This window comes from Manihot esculenta, chromosome 1, assembly GCF_001659605.2.
Source record: "Manihot esculenta cultivar AM560-2 chromosome 1, M.esculenta_v8, whole genome shotgun sequence".
Classification (NCBI taxonomy): Eukaryota; Viridiplantae; Streptophyta; class Magnoliopsida; order Malpighiales; family Euphorbiaceae; genus Manihot; species Manihot esculenta.
In genome coordinates this window covers 25,948,684-25,967,964 of record NC_035161.2, presented here as the reverse complement: position 1 = coordinate 25,967,964, position 19,281 = coordinate 25,948,684, and the positions used below count along the sequence as shown (strand labels likewise).

The 19,281-nt window shown below is 29.5% G+C and overlaps 2 protein-coding genes across 3 annotated transcripts; one reads left to right on the top strand and one right to left on the bottom strand.

The window, feature by feature from the left end:
• Positions 1-4,337: 4,337 nt before the first annotated feature.
• LOC110620441 (glutathione S-transferase T1) lies at positions 4,338-7,519 on the bottom strand. The gene is made up of 7 exons (XM_021764178.2): positions 7,380-7,519; positions 7,175-7,248; positions 6,326-6,386; positions 5,977-6,030; positions 5,633-5,712; positions 4,928-5,133; positions 4,338-4,822 (listed from the first exon to the last, which is right to left on the bottom strand). Exons 1-7 carry the CDS (start codon positions 7,442-7,444, stop codon positions 4,673-4,675), a joined length of 690 nt encoding a protein of 229 aa, XP_021619870.1. The 5' UTR covers positions 7,445-7,519; the 3' UTR covers positions 4,338-4,672.
• A 3,571-nt stretch (positions 7,520-11,090) lies between these two features.
• Positions 11,091-13,176, top strand: LOC110616911 (probable phospholipid hydroperoxide glutathione peroxidase). Of its 2 annotated transcripts, XM_021759445.2 has the most exons (7): positions 11,091-11,192; positions 11,279-11,372; positions 11,801-11,877; positions 12,129-12,190; positions 12,432-12,550; positions 12,698-12,865; positions 12,975-13,176. In XM_021759445.2, exons 2-7 carry the CDS (start codon positions 11,325-11,327, stop codon positions 13,005-13,007), a joined length of 507 nt encoding a protein of 168 aa, XP_021615137.1. In that variant the 5' UTR covers positions 11,091-11,192; positions 11,279-11,324; the 3' UTR covers positions 13,008-13,176. The 2 variants fall into 2 exon arrangements, with proteins under 2 accessions (XP_021615137.1, XP_021615131.1); XM_021759439.2 differs by lacking the exon at positions 11,091-11,192 and having other exon boundaries at positions 11,205-11,372.
• The last annotated feature ends 6,105 nt before the right edge of the window (positions 13,177-19,281 follow it).

Below are 19,281 nucleotides of genomic sequence, written 5' to 3'. Positions count from 1 at the left end.
TTAATGATTCAACAGTAAGATTCACTCATAATGATTCATCCACAATGACTTGTCACTTGGCATTACTCATCCGGCCATGAATGAGCAACCGAAAGACTCATCCAGAAAATAGAAAAGTATCAGTAAAAAATTACAATCCCTATTTTATGAGATTCTCAATCTTATTCTTTAAAATAGGAACTCTACTTGAACTCTACTCTGTAAATAAGTTCTCATACCTCTCCTATCTCAATTATTTTTTCTTTCAACACCCAATCCATAGAAACCTCGGGAATATGAATGGATTTCTTCAAAGTAGCCCATTTCCTTTTAGATAATTGATTTTATGGTCTACAACATTTCCAACTTGGAGGCATTTTGTTGAGATCTTGGCATATTCTGCAGAGGGAGATTGTTCTATATTAACGATGTTTGTTTCATGACATCGTTTCATGTTATGTAATTTTCGACAGAGGATCAACGTTCCAAGGTATTTGCAAAGAAGCTGTGGGTTGAAGATGGAATTTTTCAAAGTAAAGAAATTTACAAAACCCCACAAAACAAATCCAGAGAAGAATTTAGAGGATAAACTTGTGAGTTGTGACACAGCCAGAAGAACCCAAACCAAGCAAAACTTAATGGTAAAGCCAAGATACACAACTTAACTGTTAGCCAAAACCAACCAAAAACAAAAAATTTATTTGCCAAAACACCCGAACACAACTCAATTCCAAATGTTGAAGGTGAATACAAAATGATAAAGTTCCAAAGAAACAACACTGTCAACACAGCAGCAAAAGACCTTCTAAGGGACCGACAGTAGGACTAACAGGAAGATAATTTCTCGCAATAATCTTAATTGCTCAAGTGCTTGGGTTCTTAACTTCGTTGTATTCCACTTGCGCCTTTGCTACTTGGATTTCCCTTGCAGCCATGGATAGCTAGAGCTATAGCTATATGCTCTTCTCTTCGGTTGGTCACTGTCGTACGTGCTATTTGTTGAAGAATTACACTTTCAAGTGAGTTGAACATGTTAACGGCCGTATTCAATACCTAGATATTACTTTCAAGGGAATTCTAAGTTGCTATAAAAGCTTGTCTACTGCGTACGTAATTTGAATTAGAGCAGTGCCTTCCGCCATTTTGTTTCTTCGAGTGCATTTCCTGCACTTTGCAAGGTTCAAAAACGGGCCTAATGAATTGGTATTTGGGCCTTCCAGTTCCGACTTTCCCCCTGCATTTCCTCAGAGATTATCGGTATTATTATTGTGAAAGAAAAATTACTACTTAATTCCTATGGTATGGAAAAATTAAATAATTGGTCTTTTAGTTTTGAAAAATATATTAAAATATATCTAACATTTTAAAAAACCTACTAATTAGTCTTTCGGTTAGTTATAACCGTTAAATATTGCAAAAAAGTCTAAAATGATCCTGATACAACGAGACTAATTAGTAAACTTTTTTAAAATCTAAAAAATTAATTAATAAATTTTTTTAAAACTATAGAAACTAAATAATAAAATATTTAATGGCAAAAATAACGAAAGAATTAATTAATAAATTTTTTTAAAATATTAAAAACGTTTTAATGCATTTTTAAAATGAAGGGATTAACTAGTAAGTTTCTCTATATCATAAATATTAAATTGTAATTTTTTTTCTTATTTTCATACATCAATAGCTAAATCTCACTTTTAAAACTATATTTTGGAGGAAATTCTTGAACATAAGACCTAACTTTTCAAAATATTAATTTTATCTAATGGGTAATTCTTATCTCAACTCAGCCCATTATAGATTTCATATAAAAATCAAATAGAATTTACATATTTGTATCTCGCATGATGGTGTATTGAGTTTAAATAAACTTTTTTTTTCATATTTTATATATGTATTTGATAACTGTTGGATCTCACACCCGCTTGGACTGAGTCAGGGTCCACAAAAGCAGATCAGACCCTGAGCTCGAAATACCCCTAGACAGGCCTGCCCAGCGGATTCGGCCTGGGCTCCTACATGCATGATAGGCCGGGTCGTCCACGAGTCCAAGCCCGGAAAAAAGGAAGCTGGCCCAGTAATGGGACATGAGGAGAAACAAGCAAATCCCTTCGCAGCCCTATTCGCATGCGTACTAGGAAAAATTAAATGGTCGTTTGATATAAGTAAAGTGACTAACAATACTGTACGTATGAACCTGTCCGATAGAGACGAGTGCCACAGAGAGGCCGTAAGGTGTCATTAGCAAGTCAGAAAAAAAAGAGTAAAAGGGAAAAATCTTTAAATTTAAGGAGACACGGTAAATCTTATTTTCTAAATTTCAGATCATCAATATTGTTATTTTTACTATACTTTAAAAGCTCTCCCTTCGCTTCGCTCCTTCGCTTCGCTCCATGCTTATTTATCTCTCCAGTTTTCAATTACTCCTCATTGATAATATCTCAACTTTTTACGGTCTCACAAAATCAGTCATTTTTATTTACTTATTTTTCACTATTTTTTTCTCCATTTTTTTTTAAAATTCATAAGCTTATATTCATTATCTCTCATTTTTTTATATAGAAATCAATATTTTAACATTGTTTACAATACTATTCATTTATCATTCGTGCTTTGCACCGAAATAAACTCTTTTTTTTTTTAAAATTTATGACAACTCAATTTATATTTTATGATCAAAATGAATAAAATGTAAAATAGAGAGAGTCCATATCTTGACCTAAAGAAAATATCCAAATCATCTTAGTCTAATTAGACAACCCAATCCAACAACTTAATTCAACAATCTAGAGATTACAGCCCAATCAAATCCATCAACCCAATGCAAAATCAGAAACTAGAAAACGCAAAACCATTGGCAAAAACCATTACAAAAATTGCCTTTGAATTCCAGTTGCGCGGATCAGACCAGCACCAGCATCTCAATTTTAAATATTAAATTCATGTAATTTATATGATAAGTGGATGCAGTAATCTAAATGAAAAAACATAAATATTTTTATTTTTGTTTAGTTACATAATAATATGTGAAACATAAAATTAATCTTATATATATGTGAAATAATATGTGAAACATAAAATTAATCTTATATATATGTGAAAATGATAAATGCTAATTTCAAAATAGCAATAAATTGGAGAAAAAAAGAATAAAGATTAACTATTGGATTAGAGATAAGTGGTGACATGGAGCACTCTTTTAAGAAAAGATTAAAAGATAAGTGGGTGGACCTTCTTTTTTAAAAAAAGATTGAATGATGATAAGAAAGAGCTCTTGTGAGTGTTTTTCCTAAAAGAGAAAGCAGACATAAAGAACTTTTTTTCAAAGAGATGTTTCCTACTGCAACTGGAAATGGATGGTTAAAGTAAGTGCACGTTAAGGTGAAGGTGAAAATTGTAATTAAAATAAAAGAAAAAATATCAACGAAATTCATCAACTAAATTATATAAAAAAAAATTGATAAAATAAATTAGCAATTGTTTATTATTTACAATACCAATTTTACCGACAAATGATACAATATATTTTAAGTTTTTTAATTGATTATTTGCAATATAATTACTGTTTTTAAATAAAATTTTAAGTAATTATTTTTTTAATTGGTCTCTAAAATACAAATTAATGAAAGTGTTGTTAACAATTTGAACAATATTTTATTAATATTTAAATATTATTCAATAATTTTGAGAGATCAATGAAAACAATTGAATCTAGTAGTTGAAGGAGAAAAAAAAAAAAAAAAAGTTCTGATGGTAGTGAGAAAATGTCTATCTTAATTCTCAAATTTAGGACTGAGTTGGCTGTACATTCTACATATGTTCTGCTTTGTCTTTGTAAATTCTGATGACTCAGAATTTGTATTTTCTTTATCCTCTCGAGGATTCAACTCAATAATTCAATTATTTTAACCGTTCAATGTTGATTTCAGAGAAAAAGGGGAAAAAAAAAAAAACCACAAACTTTCAATGTTGTTACCTTTCTGTCATGCAATCCTCAAGTAGAGTTTCAAGCTTAATTTATCCCCAATGCTTACTCACAAGTTCAATCTAGATTACTTTCAATTTTTTTTCATTTAAATTAACTCAGAACTTTTAATTTAAGCACAATTTAGTTAAAAAAATATATCAATAAATTGAGCTTATCAATAAAAAAATAAAAAAATTCAAAAAATTTAATCTAAAAATCATGAAATTGAATTTTTTTTCTTTTTATTTTTAATCTAAGTCGATAAATCAAGAAACTTGGACAAAAATATTTTAATTTTATGTTAAAATGAAACTCCTGAAATGATTTTGACAAATAAGGACTAAATTAAACTTGAATTAGATAAAAAGCAGTGAGAACTGAGAACTAGGAATAAACAAACAGAACACTTTGATTCCACAGGACACACCCAAATATCCCATCACAAATGTATGCAACGGGAAATAACACATTACATTGATTCAGAAAAAAAAAAAAAAAAAAAAAAAAAAGAAATAACGCAATACATTTGTTTACTCAAACCTGGTTCTCTTCTTTTAACCATACCCATAAAACTTGTTTGGATATTTTAAACGATGCATACGATAATATCCATAGCTAACAAGTCTTACATCCTTAACACACTCACAAATCTTATTGCAGATCCTTAGAAAATACAAAGATAGCATGGATGTTCAGATGTTCATGTGAGACTACACCTCACAGAGATTATTTCTTCCTCAGTGTTGCACTCAATTGATAAAGGACATCATGCAATTCCTCAAAGTAAGGTTTTATTGCATTTTTTGTATTCTCAATCCACTGTTGGATTTTCTTGTGTGGTTCCAGAAAACGATTGCGATCGTTCTCATCCAGTAGCTATATCCAACAAATAAGAATTCGTGAAAATTATGTCTTCCACAAGTAACTACTATGTTCCAGTACTTGCATGTTTAAACAACTGAAGAGACCAAAAGTACCTACCTCGAGTTGCATAATTTCACAGACCAGGCTGAGATCTGCTATTGATGGTTGATTTTCTCCAAGCAAGAACAACCCACTATCCTGGAGCCAGTAGGACTCTATTATTGACAGAGATGAAATCAAAATTTTCTCATCTTCGGCTGCTGCCTGCGGGTTCAAGGGCAGGCCAAATACAGGTGCTAGTCTTGAATAAAAAACATAGGTAGCTGAAAATGAAAGTCATGTAAACAAGTAAAAATTCCATAGCCCATCAGAGGACACAAAATTAAGCAAGCTGATTACCTTAAAAAGAAAAAATAAAAATCACATGTAGTCGTAAAGAAATTCCACAACTTAAGAATTACAAAGAATTCACATCAGGGAGGGATCAATACCAAGTTAACTACAAAAATTAAGCAATATACCAATTAAACGAAACAAATTGACAGAATAGTTGGTTTGCAATGGCAAGTACTATAATAATTTCCAGGACTTCCATGCCATATAGCATGTGCTAGATTCTTGTGCATAACCATTTCACACCTTTGGATTTGAAGAATGAGATAAATCCTATTTTACCCTCAAGAAAGAAGTTACTATTGTTATACACTTATTACTATTGCCCACGCAAACTACTTCCTAACAGTTACATGCAACAAAGTATAATTGATAGAAACACAAACTTTTTACTAGCAACAAACTCTTATGGAGCTGATTATGAGTCACCTGAGCCCCGGCGTAAATTTGAGTGATGCCAATCCAACACAGAATGAACCTTGGCTCTCTTGACAAGATCAGTTGGATACCTTTAGATGAATGGAAACTGATAAGAACTGAATGAAATATATGAACGTTTTGGTGAAATAAAAGTAACTTTCCAATTAAAATTGCAACTAAAGGTATGCACTTGCGTGCATATTTTAGTATTTCTACATGCATCTAGATTAGGTGCATTTTCTGAAAACAAAGTCTTGATTAGTAATTCAATTCTATTTCCAATTCAACAACATCAACCATTTTACAGGGTTCATGTGACATTAAAACTGCAATAAATGAGAAACTCTGCTCACCAATGATCTGCAACTCCGGGGAATGCAGAGGCAAGATATATAAGGATTGCATGGCTGAAAAGTGAAAACAAGAAGTTGATTAACAAATTAATTTATATGACTGAGGAATTAATACATTTCCGTTCCTAAGCAAATAATTCAACATGTCGTATGACCAGATTATACAAGTTGCAACCACAGGTCTTGGCTGGGTGTTTAGAAGATACACATGGAAGATCCTAGAATTGGGTCATAATTCTCTCCTTCTATGCTGAAGAGGAATTAGTAGGCATTAATAAATTAACTTTCCAGGCATTAACATACATATAAATGCGTATAGATTTAGGAGACAGAGAGATTTAGATCATACCTTTCAAAAAGCTTAAGCTCTCCATGAATGATAGCCGGGACTTGTCCCATAGGATTTATCTCTGCAATTAGTGAATTATAGTTAGAAACAAAAGAACGACAGCAGTACATACTTTCCTTTTCACTGTTAAACAAACTACCAGTTTTAATAAATCTCAAGTACATGATAGATTAAAAAAAAAGGTTTTTTAGCGAATGATTTGGTTTGAGGTACTGCGCTCATGTGAAGGCTTATCTTAAGGTTCCCTGAATCAGCCTCCTAATAATCTACTACTTTTACTGAACAATTACAATGGTATAATTTCCAAACCGAAAAACAAAAATAGTTTTCACTTCATATGCTCTAATATTTTGGTTTCCTTCTTTGATTTCATCAATTCATAAGTGAATCTTCAAAAATAAATCTAATATAATATAAAACACTGAGACTCATTTAGTCTTTGGATATTTTTGAAGGGGAAGGAGAAGGAGAAGGGAAATAAAAAATAAAAAAAAAAGGAAAATATTTTTTATTTACTATGTTTATTTTCGCTCAATGTGAAAAATAAAAAGGGCAAAGCAAGGAAAATAGTAATAGATATAAAAGGACAAAAATGTAATTTTACCAAAAGGATCTGTGGTTTCTTATTTTCTCTCCATTTACTAAGGGAAAATAAATCTATTTTCCTCTGCTTTCATATTTTCCTTTCTACCTTGACATTTTACATCATATATTTTCTTTCTGCCCTACTTTCCCCTTATCCAAACAAAATCTTGGTGACTGTAGATCATAAAATATTACTCCTCTAATTCTAAAGTTTAGCTGACTGCTACTAAAACATCTAGTCGAGTGTGATAGTGAGATAGAAACCTTTGAATTCAGGAGATCTATTCTCTCCCTTAGATATATCAACCGTCACCTCCTCAAACTCTATTCCATTAGCTCTGGAAAATGGAAATTTGGATCAGCACAGAAGCTCTGCTCATCTTGCATCAACAAATTGCTAAAAGAAAACGAAACTACAACTGATTTAAAGTAGATCACAAAGAAAGAAAGGATCGAAATGTGAAATTACTTGCAGAAGATCATAATCGCACGTGATGGCTGAGATGCGCGATGGCCATACACTTTGAGCTCCATTTTCCGTTTGCGCTCACTGTATGTGTGCTGCGAGCCAGCCAATTGATCAATGAGAAGTCAGATGTGGTTGATTGGTTATTCTCCCCAATAAATAATGTATTATGATGGATTATTATATTAATTTTTTATTATTAAAGTAATTTTACATAAAATATAGAAAAGGGAAATTAGCGTAATTGGCATGTTTGACGTATTAAAAAGGGAAAATTAATGTAATTAACATAAACATAAGAAATTAATAAAATTATAAGATAAAATAAACAGAATTCGTATAATATTAAAAATTAACATAATAAAAAAAGAAAATTTAATAATTTACATAAACAACATAATATACAGTAATATGTATAGTAAATTTTCCATATATTATATTACTATATTAATTTTTTTCGATACTATATATCAATGGAAAATTTTATTACTATATACTATAAAATTAATATATAGTAATACAATATTTAAATATATTAGCACAAGGAAAATTTTAAGAATTTTTAAAATAAATTCTTATTTTAATTTAGTTAATTTTTAATTAAAAACTATTGATTGTATAGATGTATATTATGATAAATATCCTTTTTATAATGCATGAAATCGTAAGAACAATAGTTAGATAATGTTTTATGAAATAATATTTAGCAGTTAAAATTTCAAAATGTTTTAGATGAAAATTTAAGTTTCTAATATGATAAACCAAGGTTTTATATAAAAATAGAAAATAAGAGTACGAAAAAATACTCTACAGCCGCATTTAATTTTAGGAGATTTATTATTTATTATTCGGATATTATTATTAATAAATCAATCTTTTATTTTTATAAATCTATTAAAATATTTTTTTTTCTATCAATAAAATAGTCTTTTCATTTATTTTTGCAATATATATATATTTTAAAATAAAGATCAAGAATTAGAGAATAAAATCTGAAATTTTTCAGATTTATTCAAATGCACTGATCAGCAGATTAAGTTTCCAAACAATATATATTTGTATTCTTTGTTATGCCGTGAGTATTAAAAACGATTGTAGTATGCTTCAATTATTAAATGTGTAATTAAAATTATATTATAATTTTAAATATAAATTAACTTGAATTAATTTTTTTAAAAAAAATTAAAGTATAAAATTATAGTGTCAAATTTTAATTTCAAAATTTATTGTTATTATTATTATTATAAATAAGTTTAATTAAATCTATATATTTTTATTTACAAACTAAATAAGTTCAATTTAATTTTTAAAACTAAATAAATTTTAATATAATAAAATATTATTTTTTAAATAATATAATATTATTTATTATTTTATATATTTTTTAATTTTATATTAATTAAAATAATATTATTTTTTTCAATTTAAAATATAAAAATTTAATATTTTAATTAAAATAAATTAAAACATATATATAAATAGTAAATAATTTTATTATTAAAAAATAATATTTTACTACATTAAAACTTATTTAACTTTAAAAGTGAATTTTAAGAGATTATTTAACTAAAAAAATTTAATTAAATTTATTCGACCATTAAATAAAAATATAAAAATTTAATTGATTAGTAATGAAATTAGCTAATAATTTAAGTTATATATATATATATATATATATATATTGAAATGATAAAGTTATTTTAATTATATTTTTAAGTAATGTAATGATAATATAAATTTTTATTAATAAAATTGAAGAGTATAAATATATATTTGAAAAAGAAAACATTCTCACAGTTATATAAATATGGATAACTAATATGCAGTTTCTAGATTTTTATTATTTTACAAGTGAATTTCTTTATTTTAAATGCTGCAATAATATTTAATTGCATCACGATTTTTTTTTATTTATTTTTTTTTTTATCGAAGAGAGCTTTCATTAGATAGTAAATCAAGGGGGCAAGGAGCACAATACAAACAGCAATTGAGCCAATCTATTATAAAGAAATACAGGATCACGGATGGCCTTGGAAGCTAGAGTATTTGCAGCGTGATTTCTATTCCTGCGTACATGTCGAAAGCAGATAAGCGAGAAGTTAGAGGACAAAATAAAAATATCCTTGATCAGACCTTGTATGGATAAAGGACTATTGTGACCATGAATAGCACGGATCACCATCAAGGAATCACCATCGATGAATACACGAGTAAACTTCCTGTTGATAGTCAACATAATAGCATCTCTGCAAGGAATGGCTTCAAGGACAAGCGGATCTTGTATACCAGGGATTATCCTACAGTTCCAATCAACTACTTTGCCCATATAATCCCGAGCGATAACAGCTGTATCGCCTTTATGATCTTTGCAATTCATCGCAGCATCAAAGTTAATTTTCAGTGTTAGGAGGAGGTGAAGACCAGGCATCATCAGTTGTTTGTGTAACCTCATGAGGAGAAAGCTCACCAAGAATCAAGACATTGACAGCAGAAAAATCCTCTAGATGGGACCAAGCATTTGAAATAATTTGGTGCGGATCAACGACTTCAGTTAAACTGATGAGCATTACGCCCTTTCTAAATATGCCATAATAGGAACATCAAGGGTCCACCTTTTTTGTTTGCATCACGACTTTCAACATTCATTTTCGTTTTTCAAAATTAATTTAAATTACACGGATAATTACAGCTTGTCGTATTCTATTATTTTTTTTGGTCAAATTGTCGTATTGTTTAAAAGGGCAGTATGGAGTGCAGGAATGGCCGGATGGGCGGATGACGGAAGCGATGAGTTATCATTTCCGATGAAGCAATCGGACACGTTTTTCCCACGTGTGCTTTTCTTTTTCCGCCACGCGTTGATTCATTATCTACCCAATTCCTGTACCCACGATAGCTATTAACTACTGGTGAACATCCAAGATTTCTGTTCATCACAATTATTATTATTGTTATTAAATTTTTATATTTATCAAGTTTAATTATTTAATTATTTTTTAATACTGCATAAATAAATTAATTAATTAGTATGAATATTGAAATTATAAAATTTAAATAATATAAATATTTAAAATAAAAATAAGTTAATTAATATTTTTATTAAAATATTCAGAGCTTAAATGCTTTCAGAAAAGTTTAATTTTATAAAACTTAAAAAAGTTTTAATTGGTTTTATAAAATTAAATAATTAATAAATACATGTACTATAGCAAATTATATAGTAAATTTAGTATATTACATATTCGTGCATTTTACTTAAAAAAATTATTTTTAAAATTATAAATGATGAAAAGTAAGAAATAAAGAAAAATGCACCGATTACTGTAATAAAATCGTTTAAAGTAAATCATTATCAAAATTTTAAATTATTATGAAATTAATTACTTCCTCTTCATTTGAAAATTTTTAATTAAAATATTTTTATAAAATTTAACTTTTTAATTTAAAAAAAAACTATTAAATGTTTAGTTGTATATTATTTAATTTTATAATTTTAATTATATATATTATTTAATTTATAATTTTAGATGTTAATATTATTTAATATTTTATTAAAATTAAAATAAATTAATTATCAATTTTTTAATAAAATAATTAAAAACTTTAATTTTATAAAATAAAATATAAAAACGTTTTAATCTGGTAATTTTAAAATAAAAATTAACTAATAAATTTTTGAAAAAAAAAATTAGAGAGCTTACATTAATCCTTCCAACAATTCAATATATGTGGGGCCCATTTTTTCATTGTCTGAATGGTTTCTGTGTTCTTCTTGGACTCCGTCTGCGTAGCATCTTCATATGCTTCTCTTCTTTTGTAAGCTATCATATCCTTCTATTTAAACACTGTTGCGTTTTCTTCGTAATTCATCAGTTCATTTGTTTTCTTACTTCATCACACAGGAGATTCAAGGCCTGCGCTGTGTTCTTTGAGATTTGATCATACACAATGGCTAGCCAATCCCAACCTAAATCAGTCCATGACTTCGCTGTTAAGGTAATTTTATTTTAATTTTTCTACTTGTTCTGGTTTTGTTTATGACAATTTTCATTTTTAAAATCATTCTTTGGACTTCGATTTTGAGGTATTGGATTTGTGCCCAGGATGGATTTTCTTATTTGAAGTCATGGGTTTTAGGTTTTCTGAGAACGCAGATAATATTTATTTTCTAATTAAGCGATTGATGCCAAAATGATTTCTCTTTAAGGTGAATTGGGAGTCTCTAGTTTCCAATCAGTCTATTAGTGTTCAATTGCGTTTCTGCTCATGTTCTTAGATGTAAGGATTCACATAATCTACAGTCCTATCAAACCTTCCATTTCTAGTTAATTTTTCTTTTTTCAATCGTGAACTAGCGGTAACTGGATATGTTGAATTTATTTGTGAGCAGTTCTTTATGCTTTGGTTTGTTTTTTCCTGTGCAGGATGCCAGGGGAAACGATGTTGATCTCAGCATTTACAAGGGGAAGGTTCTCTTGATTGTTAATGTTGCTTCCCAATGGTATTCATTTCCACTCTTTTCTTTCTGTGTAAGTGTATAGGATGCTAGGTGTTGCTTTCACAATGTCCAATTATTAAAATAAGGGAAGAGATTGACTTCACCTGTTTTAGCTTAGCTTCTTTCACTGATTTTACAATTGTTGAAGTCATCCCATGCAGTAGGATGCAGCCCCCCTGCGATTCTTTTTCTGTTCCACAGCTCATGTTTGAGGTTGGGACTCTGATTACTAGACATCTATTTTGTTGATGCAGTGGCCTGACTAATTCGAACTACACTGAGCTGACTCAGTTATACCAGAAGTACAAGGATCAAGGTTTGTTTAAATAAATTATCTTTTGTGGGGTTACTGTTTATATGATTGCATAGCATATTCATCGTGATCTAACATTTGTTCTGGGATGGTGTTCTATCTTTTTACTTCTTATTGGTTCTTTGTTTAATTCATTGTTAGGGGTATGAAATTGCTCGAGTATGGTCAATCTTCACTGAGTAATTATCATTTTGCTGTTGTGAAGCCTCTTTCATGTTAATTACTTGCTTTTAAACTAATACAGGCTTTGAGATTCTGGCTTTCCCCTGTAATCAGTTTGGATCTCAGGAGCCAGGGACTAATGAAGAGATTGTGGAGTTTGCTTGTACTCGCTTCAAGGCTGAGTATCCAATATTTGACAAGGTAATACCTGAAATCTGAATTGCTCCACAATTGTCTTTTGGTTCCATTTGTACTTGCTCTCTACATCCTGAACTTAGAACATATAATCGTAGAGCTTGGCAAACTATGTTGAAATTTTGGTTAATTCTTGGCTGCTACTGTTGGTAGATTGATGTGAACGGAAACAATGCTGCTCCTCTTTACAAGTTCTTGAAGTCTAGCAAAGGTGGTATTTTCGGGGACAGCATCAAATGGAACTTTTCCAAGTTCCTGGTTGATAAAGATGGTAATGTTGTTGACCGTTATGCCCCTACCACATCCCCACTCAGCATCGAGGTGAATGGCCTTTTATGCTATAAAACTCCTATTTTTCTACTATGATATTGAGACTGTAGATGTATGATAAACTGAGATTGATCATGGTTGATGATAATATCTTTTGCAGAAAGATGTGAAGAAACTGCTGGGGATTGCATGAGTGCTGAATGCAGAGTCTCAATTAGATATGGAATGTAATTAATCTAAGGATATTATTGTGAATAAGCATCATGAAGGGATGCATTGAAGTTAATCCTAATGTATTTTCCGTACTCTTTCATGTATTATTTTTTATTAAATTAGGAATCTGAGTGCTTTTATATGTAGAAGATCTAGTAGTCTGTTCATTTATGGTCTTTCTTCGTCGTCTCATTTCCTACATTGGTTGCAGTCGCGTGAAGAAAATAGCTTATGCATCGGGCTTTTTGGCTACAATTGCGTGTGAAAGAAAAAGAAAAATTGTTACTCAAAATTGTCCGTGAGAAGTTTTATTTTCAATAAATTATTTTTTTGTCCTTGAGGTATCTAAAAGTATTTTTACTCTTCAAATTCCTAAATTTTTTTTTTCTCCCCAAATCATGTTTGCATGATTCAAAAAAATCCTAAACTTTATCTTCCCGTATCTGAGTCCCTTTTACCTTAGTCCGCTCCTTGCTCTAGCGTATCAAACAGAGAAGAACGCGAGCAATTGAGGTGGTGGTAAGATCTGCTGTAGTTGGGGCTTGAAGCCGAGTTCTCTAATGAAGTTTGGTTCAGAAATGCGGTGAAAAAAAAAAAAAAAACTCTCCAATTTTTTGTCTCAATGTTAAATCACTTTTACCATTCCATCAAGTATTATTAAAATATTTGATTCTAAAAATAAAAAGATAAATATCTTTTTATTAAGTTTGTCTAAATTTAAAGATTAAAAAGTAATTTTTTTATCTTTATTTTAAATAATTAAAATTAATATGTAATCAAACCTTCTTATTTAGGCATAATATATATAAAGGGAGAATGTCCAAAATAATGCACCAAGTGGATCTATATTTTCTGAAAATAATACTCTTTGAACTTGAATATAATTAAAAATCCACCGAGAATTGCTCTATTAGGTCCTAATTGAAGTACCGAGTCAGCACCTAAATTAAACTTAAAATAATTACAAGATTGGAATACAAAATTCTTCGGGACACTCTTCAAAACCCTACGCCATTTCATGTTCTATTGATTATTTTTTTTTTTGGATAAATAAAGATAATTCATTGGATAGAAAAGGAAATACATAAACAACACAATAAATAAAACCCATAAAAGAAAATCAACAAAAGATTTCTTAGAGACCAGACATAAAATACCTATTAAACTATTAACTCTAAAGACCCTTATCCAAATTCAAAAGACTTGAAGCTGACTCGATCAGAATATATATACTTCTTCAACCTCTAAAGCCTTTGACCGCTGCCTGGCTACATCAAATTGAGTGATTTCCGCTCTTAACAATGGTTGAAAAGCCTTAGTAAATAGACTGAAGAACAAAGGCACATTCATTAATCACCAAAGTAAAGTCAAGAACACAAAAACTAAGAAAATACAGAAGCAAATCGATAAAAAGACGATGAGAAACTAGATATTGGAATGAAAGGAAAGTGACAACTTCCACAATCGGACTGGATTCTACTATTTGGGCAAGGAGCAGTCTCTAAACAAACATTATGCGGGAGAAAGGAGTCACTATTGTTGGTCACGCAAACTCTCCCACCTTCATTTCACTTGCGTGCAATAAATCAGTCGAAATCAAAGGCAGCTCCACCTATAGAAGCAATGAGAAAACAACAAGAAGGTAGGAATAAAAACAACTTCCTCTCAATGAAACCAATCTGCTAAGAACCAATAAAATCAACAAAAAATTATAGCTTCACTTGGGTGAGGAGGAACAAAAACCACTTCATGCAATGGCTGTGAAGTTCAATAGAAGATGAGGCCTGCACCAGAGAACTCTCACAACACAGAGAAAAAGTCTTCCACTACAAAAAATTATGAAATAGCGAGAAAAATTTTGGTCATGTAATAGCGACCATTTAGCAACTAAAATAGAATGGTCGGTATTGGCCAATCACTAAATATTTAGTGACCAATTGATGTTTGGTCGCTAATTAGCAACCAAGACTTGGTTGTTGATTCGCTGCTAGAATAAATCTACCATCAGAAATTATGATCGCAAATTGATCGCTAATTGGTAGGTAAATTGGTCGCAATGTGATCACTATATGAAAGATAAATGCTATCTTTGATTGCTATTTTGTCGCGAATCGATAGTAAAATCGAAAAAGATTTGTATTGTTATTTATAATTTGATCGCTGATTGTGGATTATTGATCACTAAATTGGTTGTTAATTGGTTGCTAGGATTGCTTTTAAAGCTAATTTATCCATTTTTTTATTCTAATATATTCGTAAACCTAGTACATAAATTTGAATCCACAATTTTGGAATGTAAAACACCAATAGAAATACTGCCACTAATACTTGCTTAAATATGCTAATGTATACTTTACATCCTACTTTGAAAAATACTTTTGCCTAAACTCTCGTTGAAAAATATTTTAGCACAGAATCAATGTTAGATAGAGACTTTATTAGGCCGCAACTTCTAAGATTCTTTATGCAAATTAACAAGGGATCTCAGTGGATTTAGAGAAACCTACTTCCAAACAGGAAGGGACCTAACTCCACTCTCATTTTGTAATTTTCACACACATAGTGCAATCGATAGTTGAAAGACAACTAATCTAATTGATAAGAAACTATATTTACTCATTTTAAGGGCTTATAGTTACTCCCTATCCTATAATTTTTATTCTTTTTTTTTTGTTGTCCAAAATTATTATTCATTTTTTTTACACCGTCATTGTTATAAATGAAAATAGGAGAACGTAGTCTGAGTTGTGCGTTGCACTGTCAAGGATTATTTGGTAATTTACTAGGATTAAACAAACTCTTCTGAAGCAATTTAGGATCAGAACAAGTTTTTATTAATATAACCTAGCAAAACACAAAAAGATAAAGAGAATAGAGAGACATTTGCAGATAAGGTTTAAAAAATTAAAAAAATAAAAAATAAAAATTTCGCAGCTCTATTTATTTGCATACGCAGGGGACGAATCGATGGATTTAAAATGAAATTGATTTTTCGATTGAAATCCATGCGCGTGAGTCTTGCTCCTCTTACTTGCTCTTTATAAACCCAATAATAAAAAACCATTTATAAACCAAAAGAAGAGTTTGTATCTTACCTATGTGGAACAAAAACTTTTGAAATATAAAATTTTACAATAATTCCTCATATATTTTAAAAGATTTTTCTTTGTTGTGTTTAAAAATTTAGTGTATATATCTCAAATCTTGTGTTTTTAGGACTATGAATTAGCCCTATATTAATAAACTTAATATATAGAGTAACTGATGAAATTTTTGTTTCTATAAATCAAAAATTCTATAGGCTAAAATCTCATCAATCACATTACACTCCACAATTCTTACTGTTAACGCTGTTTTGTGCTAAACAAACCGTGCGTCATTATATATCATCCATAAGAGATATGAATATCATTAAGAGCTTTTAGCTCATTCTTTCATTAATACAGTCTAGCACTTCTCACACAATAGAAAACTACAACGATAAATAGTGCTAGTAGAATTAATAAGTGACTTGTTATTACCTATATGAACATTTTTTATAAGATCTCCAATCACAAAATAATTCCTATCACTGTTAATTTCAAATTGGCTCATGTCTCATTCTCCTCGATGTTTCATTTATTAGTTTTCTCCCTAAAGGTTTAGTTAGAAGATCGGCCAAATTGACTTTTAACTTCACACAATTAATGAAAATAGTTTCATCTTTCAATAGCTACTTAATAACATTATGTCTTAGATGAATATCTATTTTTACTATTAATTTTTTTTTTTGCAATAACTATTTGCTACTTGGCAATCACAATGCATTAATACAGATGATGTTGGTTTTATTGCTAATGGAATATTTGCTAAGAAATTTCTTAACCACTCAGTTTTAATTCCTGCTAATTCCAGAGCAATAGTAATTTTTATAATAATTTTAAATTTATACTAAAAGTTTTATTATAATTCAAAATTAAAAATGTAATAATTATATAAATTTTATATTAAATATGTATTTTTTTTTTCTGAAATGGGGATTGGGGGAGTAGAACCTAATACTGAGACCTCTCAGATTTTACTCAAATACACTTACCATGATATTTGAAACACTTTATTTGAATTATATATATATAATATATTAAATAAACTATGTGATTCTCATGTTTGGAGTCATGTGTTTATCAAATGATAGTTATAATATTGATTTTATAATTTTTAAGATTTTTTTTTATATACAAATCGTTTTACTTTTAATTTTATTTTTATGAAAAAAAGTAAATATTTAAAAATTAAAAATTAAAAATAAAAATATATACGAAAACTTAATAATAACGAGTAAAAATAACGCGAGTTATAAATAATTAATAACAATAAAAGTCTTTAGATTTAAGAAAAGCAATAAATGAGTATTTAATGAATATTTTTAAAAATAAATAATTTTAATATTATGGAAGAATTATTTTATTAAAATTAAATTAAATAATTAATTACCATTGGTAGGACAGGAAATTTTTTATTAAAAATTTTGAAAATAAAAAATTAATGCACATAAATGGCAAATATAATCTAAAATTCAAGAACTACCAAAAATGAAATAAATTAGACAAATTGTACACCTATTCTTATATCTATCAACAAATAAACTCATATATAATTTTTTTTTCTCTTGCTAAATGATATATTTTTTGTATTGTAATAAAAATATAAACGAATATAGTATTTGTAAAAATTATCATATTTAGATTCGAATTCAGCATCAATGCTTGAATCCATTTCAAAAATGAACAAAAGTAATTGAAATTGTTAGAAAGTGATGATTTTGTTAAGATTTTTTAGCATTATACACCTCTAAAGTTGAATAAGGTTTATTTGGATTTAAGTTCAATTCCCATTTTCGCTTTAGAAATAAGTCTCCAATGCTTTTTGATTTTATGTCATAAAACTTATTTCTAAAGCGAAATGGAATTGGACTTTAATCCAAATAAGCCTTGCTCAAATTCTAAAGGTGTACAATGCTAAAAAATTCTAACAAAATCATCACTTTCTAACAATTTAAATTCATGCCCACTCATGCCTTTTTCTTTCTTTTTTTCATTGTTTAAGCTAAAAAGAAAGCGATCTAGAGAGAGAAAAGAAAAAATTGAGATTTCACTAAGTTGGTGAATATAAGAAAAACAGTGATGGGATAAAAAAAAATTAGAGTGAATGGTTAATCTTATATAGAAAGAGAATATTGGAGAATTTTTTTCAAAAATAAAGGAGTGGTGCAAAAGTTTCTTTATACCGGACGGAGATTAGTTTTTGAGTGCAAAAGCATAAAGGAATTTGACTGCAAAATTCAACCATTAAGCTAAAGCTCTAATATGTTTTTCTATGGTGCATAACACTTTAATTCCTTAATAATTTGGGAATTATAAAGCCGCTTTTGGTGATAAAATTGGCTAGGGCCCACCACTGTTGTCCTGGGTAATTTTCTTTTTGAAATTCTTGGATGAAAGCAAGATGCTAAATGTTGGTTGTAACACTGAAGTCCCTTAGTAAAAAAGCTTGACTAATAGAATATAAAAATCAGTCCTCCAGCTCCCCAGACTTTATTAATATCCGGAATGATTTGGCCGACCACTTCAAGACTCATACCACAAATGAGATAATTGAATATAAGAATAACCTATCTCAATAACCAGAAGGAACTTGCCTTTGAATAGGTCAGATGAGTCGGGCATAACCTAATGAAATCAGAGCAAGGCGTCGACCTCCAACGGGATGGTCGATTTCTCTAGACTTCTCCGAGATATTAATTGCGCGTGCGAAAAGACTGTCCAGCCGCCTGACACACCTGCCAAAGAGTGTGGACAAACCAATTATATATTGATTAGACAATTGCGAAAAGACTGTCTAGCCGCCTGACATATTAGACACAACACACTACCATCCAATCTGATGGGATATAAGGCAAGAAATCAGGATATAAGCATCCCTAAACCAACTCCTTGCTTCAGATTCTCACTCTCCCGTTGACTAGCTCTCCAAAAATGAATTTTCTCTCTCACTCTTTTCCCTTCCAGAGGCTAATTCTCTAAGAAGTTAATCTCTCTCATATACTCACAAAAGAATCCTAACAATGGTAACCCTCTTGAAATTCTTTTGAATAATTTAATATTTGTTTTCTCTTTATATTAATAAATCTCATATAATATTTTATCTAATTTGAGCGTCAAAGGGTCTTTATCGGGACATTTTCGATGGACTCCTAATCGTCTTTTTCTATATTA

Excerpts from the sequence above, each read along its gene's own strand:
- LOC110616911 (XM_021759445.2), top strand. The coding sequence starts at position 11,325 with ATGGCTAGCCAATCCCAACCTAAATCAGTCCATGACTTCGCTGTTAAG. Across the intron at positions 11,878-12,128 it reads GTTAATGTTGCTTCCCAATG|TGGCCTGACTAATTCGAACT; the intron begins GTATTCATTTCC and ends TTGTTGATGCAG. Across the intron at positions 12,191-12,431 it reads CCAGAAGTACAAGGATCAAG|GCTTTGAGATTCTGGCTTTC; the intron begins GTTTGTTTAAAT and ends AAACTAATACAG.
- LOC110620441 (XM_021764178.2), bottom strand. The coding sequence starts at position 7,444 with ATGGAGCTCAAAGTGTATGGCCATCGCGCATCTCAGCCATCACGTGCG. Across the intron at positions 5,713-5,976 it reads CCCGGAGTTGCAGATCATTG|GTATCCAACTGATCTTGTCA; the intron begins GTGAGCAGAGTT and ends ATTCATCTAAAG. Across the intron at positions 4,823-4,927 it reads GTGAAATTATGCAACTCGAG|CTACTGGATGAGAACGATCG; the intron begins GTAGGTACTTTT and ends TGTTGGATATAG.